This window comes from Corvus brachyrhynchos, unplaced genomic scaffold (genome assembly GCF_000691975.1).
Source record: "Corvus brachyrhynchos isolate BGI_N302 unplaced genomic scaffold, ASM69197v1 scaffold281, whole genome shotgun sequence".
Taxonomy (NCBI): Eukaryota; Metazoa; Chordata; class Aves; order Passeriformes; family Corvidae; genus Corvus; species Corvus brachyrhynchos.
Window position 1 is genome coordinate 224,993 of NW_008236509.1, and position 10,270 is coordinate 235,262.

Sequence of the window (10,270 nt, forward strand, 5' to 3'; positions counted from 1 at the left end):
CGCACCCCCCAGCTGCAAGGAGATGCCCGCTCGCTGTGGCAGGTGCCAGATCTTGTCACCCCCTCAAGCCATTGCCTCCAGACACGTTCCCCTCTTTGGTATGTAGAGCAAATCTCTGGAGAACTCCTGCGTGCCTGAACTATTCCATGTAAGGTATTGGATGCCGTGGGTTTTCTCTCCAGGCTGGGCAGGTGTGTGGCCACCGGAACAAGGTGACAAGCCCTGCATCCCCAGGGAGTACAGGGAATGCTGCTTCCAATGATAGGACATTAAAGCAGAACGGACACTTCCACCATGGAACACAAGTTCAGAAGCCCCGAAAGACCGGGAAAACGCAGATCCCTCGTTTCAGTGAGCGGCTCCAGCCAGCCGGAATGTGGGTGGCACGGGGTCCGTTCTGCTGTACGTTAGTGCAATCTCGGGCTGGGCTGCCAGCTTGGTGCAGTGACTCCCCGGGATGTGACACTGTCCTTTGGTTTGCTTTGGGATTAACTCCAAGTTAGCGTTGAGATAAGCTAAGGTCTGTCTGGGATCTGTACAGGTAAGGCAAGAAGCAGGACCTGCGGGGCTCGCATGGTCCATGCGAACCTTTCCCGATGCTCAGGTCCTTTCAGGAGCCACAAAGCCACTTTGGTGAGCTTGCTTGGACACCGGGATGAGTTTGGAGAGGGAGAGGCTGCTGATAGCTTCAACAGCACTCCCAGGATCAGGACAGTCACATGGGGAAGGAATTTAAAAAAGCCAAAAACACGCAAGAAAAGGGTTTGCCACTTTCCCCTCTGGCTTCTTCCCACTGCAGACACACAGATAAGCAGGGACTGTAAACGACATTACAGGAAACAAACTGGGAAGAAAATCTAGGGCCCCTTGAGCCATCAGAGGAAGAGCAACACTCAAAGAGAAGAGGAAACATGGTTCTCCCCAGCAGAGCCCACTTCGTGAGCTCCAAGCTTCTGAGCGGCGCATGCCGGTGAATGCTGGGCCTTGGGATGGGGCATAGGGATCATGTGGGCTCAGTCAGGACACCTGGGACCTCGGCCCAGCTCTAACCCTACACTGGGGTGTAACACCTTCCACCTTGCCAGCTCCCTCTGCTCCACCATGGGGCAGGCTCCAAGCCCCAGTCTAGGTGGTGAATCACGGAGCAGTGAGCTGAGGGGAGGGAAAAGATGAGGGAGAACAGGGGTCACCTCTTCTCCTGATGGAGCAACCTATCGAAGCATGACACAAGGCCACTCTGCACCCAGGCAGCTCCCAAAGCTGTATTTTGAAGAAGCTCTCACTGTGGGAATCCTCAGAGTCTGTCCTGCGGGACCAAGGAGACTCTCCTGTGCTCTGCCAAGGAACTGGGCTCAGTTCAGGGCCTGAAAACCACGGACTGTCCCAGCCAGACTCAACCAACGCTGCACCGACACATCCCTCCTGCACCTTCCTGCCGTTCCCCAGCCATGGCTCTGCATTGCTTCCTAGCTTTTATCCCCCGCAAACCCTCCCAATAGATGCAGCTCTACGTACATATATAGATATAGATTTACTTATGCAAATCCCTATATCTATATACATATATTTATTTTTTACGTATATATTTTCATTTATGCTTTTAACGAAGTGCTGTGCTTTCAACTGCTGCCTCCCTCCACAGGCTCCGCTCCTCGCACGCTCCTGAGTCCCAGGACCTGCAGCAGCACGAGGTGGGTGAGAGTGCACAGGAGTCCCGGGCCATGGGCGCTCCAGTGCTGCCTGCTCCCGCCGCGCTCCGAAGGAAGGGCTGTGCTACTGCGGGTTCTTCAGGATGCGCCCGTGCCTGAAGTCGTAGACGTGACGACAGAGGAAAACCAGCTCGGGGTCCGTGTCCTCAGGCACCTTGCGGTGCAGAGGGGTGGAATACTCCTCTGAGGGAGGAACCATGATGGTTTTCCTGCCCGGGATCCCTTCGACTCGACGCTTTGCCAAGGCACAAAATCTGTAGGGCAATCACATTGGAACAGTTATCAGAGAATCCTGGAATGGTTTGGGTTGGAAGGGACATTAAGGCTCATCCAGTCCCACCCTCTGCCATGGGAATGGACACCTTCCACTAGGTTCCACCTTCCACTAGCCCAGGTTGCTCCAAGCCCCACCCAACCTGGCCTTGGACACTGCCAGAGATGCAACAGCCACAGCTTCTCTGGGCAACATGTACCAGGGCCTCACCACCCTCATAGGGAAGAATTTATTCCTAATATCCCATCTACCCCTGCCCTTTGGCAATGTGAAGCCATTTCCCCTTGCCCTGGCACTCCAGACCCTTGTAAACAGTCCTTCTCCATTTTTCCTGTAGACTCCCTTGTGGTACTGGAAGGGGCAATTAGGTCACTCCGAAGCCTTCACTTTTTCAGGATGAACAATCCCTATTCTCTCAGCCTTTCCTCATAGGAGAGGTGCTCCATCCCTCTGATCAACCTGACGGGCTCCTCTGGACTCGCTCCAACAGGTCCATGTCCTTCCTGTGCTGGGGACCATGAACTCATTCCCTCTCCTGCTGCCTGTGTCCCTGGAGCTGCTGGAGGACAAGGGGAAGGGAAGGAATGTGGACAAAGCTTTTTCAAAGAGAACTCCTGCAGGAAGCAACACAAGTTTATATTTCCATACTGGTGGATATTGTACAGCACCAAAGATGACAGCAATTAACCACCTTGGTTTTTACTGCTTTGGCCTTATTTTTATTAATTAGCCCCTAACAAATGCTTATGCACCAATTCTTAGGAAAACAAAGAATTCAGGACGCCTTTAGGGAACATCACTCAAAGGTGACCTGACCCACAAGAGCATGAAAAAATTCCTGCCAGTAGTTGCTCCAGAAGACTGGGGTGTTAGAAACAAAAGCAACTGCTTTGATCCAAAGCTTGGGGATGGTGGGCTTAATTTGGTTGGCTTTGGCTTCTTGTTGTTGGGGTTAGGTTGGATATTTTTTTGTTTGTTAGGGGCTTTTGTTTTAGTGTCCTCAAAAGAAAGATCAAAATTCAGCTTCTAAAGAGTTTGTATACCAGTTTGTTTTTAGAAATTCCAAGACCAGAGCCCTGGGCCAGGAGCAGGCTGAGGAGGAGGCCTCAGGCATCCCCTCCGTGGCAGGGCTGCACAGACCACAAGATGCACCCAGCAGAACCGAAGAGATTTAAAGCACTGGTTTGCATTACGGGTTTGTGTCCATTCAATCCCTGTCTTCCTTGAGCCCTGTGCATCCATCACAGGATGCCAGGCTGGAATATGGATACTGGGAAGTTCTTACTGACAAAGCTGCAATTCAATCAACAAGAGCTCAACTGTAACAGCCTGAGTCGCTGCTCCAAGGGGTGCTGCTGCCAAAATCCCAGGATCTGGTGTCCAGCACAAACACTGGCATGTGTATCAGCAGGTTTTTGGGTAGTCTGGCACCTGTCTCCCACAAGGGACGGATATATAGGATCTCTTCCCTAGCTCACTTAGTTTTTAGCTCCAATTCCATGTTTTCCTGCACACTTGTTCCTGTCTTCCTTGAAACCACAGGCAGTGGTACCAAGGTCATACAAGCATCAGTATTTGGGAGTTTCTTGAGAGGAGCGCAAGAGGCTGGGGAAGGGTTTGGAGCACCAAGAGCGGCTGAGGGAGCTGGGATGGCTCAGCCTGAAGAAAAGGAGGCTCAGGAGGACCTTCTAGCTCTCCACAACTCCCTGACAGGAGGGTGCAGTCAGAGGGGGTTGGGCTCTGCTCCCAGGCAACAAGGACAGGACGAGAGGAAACAGCCTCAAGTTGCACCAGAGAAGGTTTAGGTTGGATATTGGGAAAATTCATTCAGGGAAAGGCTGGTCAGGCCTTGGGACAGGCTTTCCAAGGCAGTGGTGGAGCTGCCATCCCTGGAGGGATTTAAAAGCTGTGTGGATCTGGCACTTGGGGACATGGGTCAGTGGTGGCCTTGAAAGTGCTGGGGGAACAGCTGGACTCGATGATCGTAAGGGTCTTTTCCAACCCAAACGATTCCATGATTTTATACAAACCAGACAGGTAAGGGATCTGGAGTGGGAGAAGCCCCCAGCCTGCAGCAGAGCAAGTGTCTGAGGCAGACAACAGCCCACAGGGCTGGGACAGCCGGGATGGCTGGAAATGGGCACAGTGAGAGAGGCTGGAGGCAGGGGGAGGTTTGGGAAGTGCAGCAGGTTCAGAGCTCCACCTACCTGCAGTACTCTGCGAAGGTCAGCACGTAGCACTTCTCCTCGATGCAGGCAACGCTGTTCTCGTCCTGGTGCCGCGACGCAAAGATCTCATTCTGTGCCAGGAGGGGAGGGGACAGGTCACTCAGCTGGTCCGGAGCCCCAGGAGGCAGGGCCGGCTCCACACCCTCACCCACCCAGAGAGGGAAGGGCCAGCTTCACACCTTCACCCATCACCTAAACGTGGAGTCACTGAAGCATGCCCATGGTGAATACTCTTCAGAGCCAGTGTCCCACATAACCCAGGCACCTGCCAAGTGCTCTGCACCACAGTTTTATCCAGCAACAGCGAGCAACACTGGCTCTCCCATCATTTCACCCTGCCCAGCACACTTTGTGAGACCGAGTGCCCCAATCTCACATGAATTTCCAATGCCACAAAAATCTTCAGCAGCAAGGCCATGGCTGGCTGCACCCCTCGGTCTCCCTTTTCCTCCTGGATTCTCTAATCCATCTTTATATCAAAACTTATGGAAACCCTTCTTGTCCAACCACTTCCTCAATTCAATTAAAAAGGCTGGTTTAGTGAGAGAAGTAGCAACAGTCTTTTTCAGAATCATGGAATAGAGTCCTGGAATGGTTTGGTTTGGTTAGGTAGGGACCTTAAGGATTATCTTGTTCCACCCCCTGCCATGGGCAGGGACACCTTTCACTAGACCAGGTTACTTCAAGCCCCATTCAACCTGGCCTGGCCTTGAACAGATCCAAGGAGGAGCAGCCACAGCCTCTATCGGCAAACTTCTCTACAATTTTTCCCAGAGTAATTTAGGGAATTTGGCTCTGCAGCAGGCAGGATTGGTTAGACACTGAATAACCTGGACAGAGCCACTGAGAAGAATTTCAGGTATGGTTAGATCAGCAGAGATGATCTCTGGGAACGCAGATGCCCTGCACAAGTCTGGAAGCATTTCCTGCAGGCTCCATTTCTGCTTTGCTGGAAGGGAAGACTCACAAAAGGGTGAACATTAGGGGACAGGGTTGATCAGGGACACTGGGAATGCTACACCTGCCTTCTGCACCTTGGCGTTTTGGTTTACTCCTTGACTCCAAACTACCTGAGTCACGCTGGCAAGCCCAACCCAGCCCTCAGCCCAAGCTCTCTCTTGTTTGAAGACCTGTGTAATTAAGCGGGTTTGCAAAAACCTGGCTTAATGCCTCCTGGCATTCTCCCTGGACTGAAATGCAACTGGATACACTCACCTTTCATTTATAAAGTGACACATTTTGGTTTAGAAACTCACCTGTGCCCTGCAAGCCAGGCAGGTACAATTCCCTGACTGCTCCCAAGTCCTGCTCTTAACCCCTCCCCTCCCTTTTTATTTAAAAAAGTAATAGAAATTAAGAAAGCACCAAATGTTTAAAATTGGGTTGAACACAGCAGTGAATTCTTCATTCCCAGTTAAAACGAGCTTGTTCTGTCACCCAACACAAGCCCATTCGAAGCAGAGCAAGGTGTGAAGTCACAGTGATTCACACGTTTCTTCTTTAAAAAGCAACTCCATTATCCTGGCACAGCATCCACAAGTCAGACTTTCATTCTCATCCTAAATCTATGCAGGGCTAGGATGATGCATCCACGTTTCTGTACAAAACTAACACGTTTTTGGAGTTGAAGAAGCAGATTAAGGGATTTATTAAAAGGCAGCACGTAACACAGACACTCCAGTTTCCTGCAAAATGGCAGCAGGAGCTTTTCAGGCTCTCCAGCCCTGTAGGAATTAGAATACGCTTTTGGAAAGGTGTCTGATCTTGATTCAGTATAAACTTATTCTTCCTTTATTCTTAAGGTAACAGTCAAAATTACTTTTTACTTAATATGTGGAATTTTCTCAGATTAAAGGGAGAAACATCAACACTCAGCAATTTCTGTTAGAGCCTCCATGTAAGAAACTCAGCAGCTTTTGTAAGAGCCCAGAGTTTCTCCACAGGACAATAAATCTGGGGGAAAAGCCCATCTATAGGACACCACCACTCAACACATCTGGCAACAGCTGCATCACAGCCAAGAGAGCTCTGCTGTACTCAGCTTGAGGCCACCCAGGAATGCAGAGAGATGCTCGGGGCACTCTCCTCTTCCTGCAGGAGCACAGACAGCCCGGGATGCCCTGGCCCGGATCCGGACTCACCTGGTGCATGCTGGGGTTGCGGCCTCCCTGAGTGTGCTCTGGTCTGTAATACCACAGGAGGCTCATCATCAGCTCCCCTGCAACAATGTGGATTAAAACAAGTCAAGCCTCAGTTTTCTCTGAGTGTTTTCCCACTCATTCCCAGCTTCCTCCTGCTGCTCCATCTCCTTCATTCCCAGAGCGCTCACGGAGAGGCAGCTGTGGCTGATGAATATTTCATGCTGAACTAGGTGTCCCTTTGTCACAGCAAGAAGCTGCATGGAGTCAGTCATGTTGCTTTTCCACTACACCTTTGCCTCCTTCTACACAGGTTACAACATCCCAAGGAAGTCAGGCACAAAAAACTCCCCAAAGATTCAAAAATCAAACATTTCCACCTGAAAAAAGAATCCATTCAGCACACAAGCTGGAAAATATGCTCGTTCTAAGGTGGGAACTTGCAGCATTGATTCCCAGGTTCAGGGCGGAATTGCTGCTGCACTGACACAACCACAATGGGCTTCACCACACCTTGATTTATGTCTTTTACACAGAATTTTGGGGGTTTTTTTCCCCCCCATTTTATGCACAACATCTACTTTAAAGCATTTGGCTCAGCCTCCTTGGCTCAGGGAGTGCCAGTCAGACACCAGACCTCACCATAAGTCCCCACAATTCCCATCCCCAGCTCTACTGGGGTCCATCAGAGCTGCTGCAGAAGAGCCCTGTTCCCACCACCTCCCAGCCCAGATGTTAGATTGGAGCAAACAGCAGCTCCCCCGATGTTTGAGCAATGAAATAATACAGGAGAGGGCTGCTAAGACGGGCTCTTGGCAAATATTATGTGCTTTCACATCCAGAAAGATTTCCATTATCAGCCCCAGACGAGTGATTAAGGAGCATTTCAGTTCCTGGAACAATCCAAATGGCAGCCATGGCGCTAATCTCCTCTCGATCACCCTGGCACCCTAACCAGCCTGCAGCTCTCCTGAGATCCATCCCTTCCCTGCTAATCTCCTCTCCATCACCCTGGCACCCTAACCAGCCTGCAGCTCTCCTGAGATCCATCCCTTCCCTGCTAATCTCCTCTCCATCACCCTGGCACCCTAACCAGCCTGCAGCTCTCCTGAGATCCATCCCTTCCCTGCTAATCTCCTCTCCATCACCCTGGCACCCTAACCAGCCTGCAGCTCTTCCAGCTTGCTCTGTTGAGCACACACACACTCTCCTGGCACAGTACCTGTCTTGGGGTCCTCCCAGAGTGCAGAGATCTTGGCGACGTAGGGCATGGATTTCTTGCGGGGCCCCGATTTGAGGAGCACGGTGTCCCGCACCCGGATGATCTCCCCATCCCTCTCCACAGCCTGGTAGCTCTTGCGCACAGCCGGCTCTGGCTCGTTCTGCACACACAGGAACCAAAAAAACCCTGGTGAACAGGCAAAGGGCGACTTCACGGTTCTCCTCTGCAGTGACCATAGTGAGGAGCAGCTTGCCGGGGACAGCACATCTCACAAAAGCCCTAACTGCTGAAATTAATACTCTTATTTCAAATTAAAACACACTTGCTCCTTCCATTCTGCATGCAAAACCACAGTCTTCAGGAAAATCACCTTTCCACCTGCCTACCTGGAGGCCTGCTTTTCCTTTCTATTCAAAGGCACCGAAAACTAGGTGTGTTTTGAATGCAATGTGTTTCTCTGATACAAACACTGTAAGAAAACCAATAAAACATGAAATATTTGACATGAGCAGGGCAGGGAGTGGCAGGGAGGCTGTGGCACAAAGCCTTCCTTAGCAGGACTGCCAGTGATTCCTTTGTACCCTCTGACAGTACAAAATGATCACTCTGGGGACTATGAACGTTTTTAGCTTGCTTTTGCTCCAAGTTTAATTTCAGAACGCCTGAGCAGGATGGTTTAACCCCCAGATCTCCCAGGCAGGACTGGAAGCACTGTAAGGAGATTAACGCCTCACTGCTCCTTTGGGATGGATGCACAAGGCCAGTTCCTGGCCTTGACAGGCTTCATTCTGGCACAGCCCTAGGCACCTGAACACAGTCCCAAAGGCTAAAGCTCCAAAGCCTGCCCTGGCTGCTGCTCTCAGCAGCCCAAGGTTGTGCCACCACACCAAGCAGTGGCACAGATCCTGCCTGGACCACGGCCCTCCTTCCTCCTGACATCTACTGCACACCAGTGCCTTGTCCCACCCTCCCAGACACCACGTGTGGCCCATTTCAAGCTCTTATGCTTTAATAAGATGAAGGATATTGCCTTCTCTCACAATTGAAGTGGACTTGATTGGAGCTAATTGAATTCCCTGGCAGGAAATCTCCCATCTTACAGGAACCAGTCTCTGCCCCTGAACACAACAAACGGGAAAGTACAGAAAGGAAATCCCTGGAGGAGCAAACTGGCTATGCCACCATGTAAGTTACAAGAAAGGGGATTTTGGGTGCTAGAAAAATTCCATTTGGGAGCCAGCATACTGTCTCAGTCCTCTGTGCTCTGGGAGATCCCTGTGGGGCTACAGACACCATCAATGACAGCCACCTTATGAGGGCTGCCTCTAGACCTGCCCCTTATAATTGAGGCTACAACAACCCTCACCTTCTCAGACAGGTTTGCCCTACCCAGGAGAAAGCAGCTGGAGGATGATCCCTGAAGGATGAACTCCCATGTGCCTCAGGTGCCACCCTTGTACATGCCAGAGCCGGGAGGATCTGTCACCTTTCAGCTGAGGTCAGCACAAGAGTAGCAGGTTCTCCTCCCCTCCCAAACCACGCCGTGCAAGGTAACACCAGGGCACACAGGGAACAGAGCCAGCAGCGCCTCTGCTCCCATCGGAATTTCACCGAGAGGTTCTAGACAGCACCTAGTGACCAGCTCCACCTGGAAGCGAGCCCCAGAACTCCCAAGCCTTCATGCCTGGAGGTGCACGGGCAGCTGTCCCTGCCCAGCCCCAGCACTCAGACACCTACCACGACGTAGACAGCCTTCTCGCAGGCCGTGCCCACTGGGATCCAGCCATTGGTGGCTCTGCGCCGGCTGATCCGCTGCTGCTTGGGGTGGGAATGGCCCCCAGTCGCTTTGCTGTTGGAGGCGTGCAGGCAGCCCGGAGTATTCCGCAGCCCAGACTTGGAGCCGCTGGGAGGCTTGGAGCTCTGAGGACATTCTCGGGCCATGGTCTGAGGGTCAGAGTTGGGGGTCTGCAGGTGAGGAACGGGCTCTGCAGCTGGCGGCACGCTGGGCACAGGACATCCTGAGAGCGGGTGGACAGGCGACGCGGGGTGTCCTGCCACCGGGATTGTGAGGTTCAGCTGGTCCAGAGACTTGCAGCCTTCTAAGGGAAGGGAAGAAATGAGTCACGGATCTCATCTGGAACATAAAGCAACTACACAGCTTGGACTGTCCCACACCACGGCCACTTTTCCCCGAAATCCCCTTTATTGTATTATAGCAGTAAAGACTCTCCAGGTTGTAACTTCATTTTGCACTGTCACTGGATTGTAAAAGCAAAGCCATTTCCGAGCCTGCGTGTTCCAGTGCTCTGCCGATGACACTGCACCACAACAAACCCATCTGAATCCCAAGTAATGCCAGCCAGGAATACACACAAGGCTGGCCAGTATCCAAAGCAGTTTCAGCCTGTCAATATGTATAAAAAATAAAAAGCTTATCGAAACAATGGGAAGGATTAAATCACACTGCCAAAACCAGCCAGCTTCTTTCAAAAAGCCAAATTCTACTAATCAGGGAAAATTGAGAAGATTCTCCAAATTATGTCGAGAAAGATGAAACAAGGTGGAACACAACCACAAGATGCTGCACCCTCAGCAAAACTGTGTCTCTGCAGCAGACACAGGAACCTCAGCACGTTGGAATTTGGCTGACGCTGCCTCAGAGAGAAATACCTCGCTCTGCTCAGGAGTCACAGACAAGC

At 51.5% G+C, this 10,270-nt stretch overlaps 1 protein-coding gene across 2 annotated transcripts in view; it reads right to left on the reverse strand.

Annotated features, from left to right (window-relative positions):
* Nucleotides 1-10,270, reverse strand: part of BAHD1 (bromo adjacent homology domain containing 1) — a 15,591-nt gene that overhangs the window by 1,167 nt on the left and 4,154 nt on the right. Inside the window, exons 2-6 of one of the 2 annotated variants that reach the window (XM_017726290.1) lie at nt 9,309-9,667; nt 7,572-7,731; nt 6,353-6,429; nt 4,191-4,282; nt 1-1,963 (exon numbers count right to left, since the gene is read on the reverse strand). The exon at nt 1-1,963 is cut by the window's left edge and continues 1,167 nt beyond it. In XM_017726290.1, coding sequence (XP_017581779.1) covers nt 1,774-1,963; nt 4,191-4,282; nt 6,353-6,429; nt 7,572-7,731; nt 9,309-9,667 — 878 coding nt within the window. In that variant the 3' untranslated portion in view covers nt 1-1,773. Of the gene's footprint in view, nt 1,964-4,190; nt 4,283-6,352; nt 6,430-7,571; nt 7,732-9,308; nt 9,671-10,270 lie in introns of both variants that reach the window. The other variant, XM_017726289.1, reaches the window with a different exon arrangement.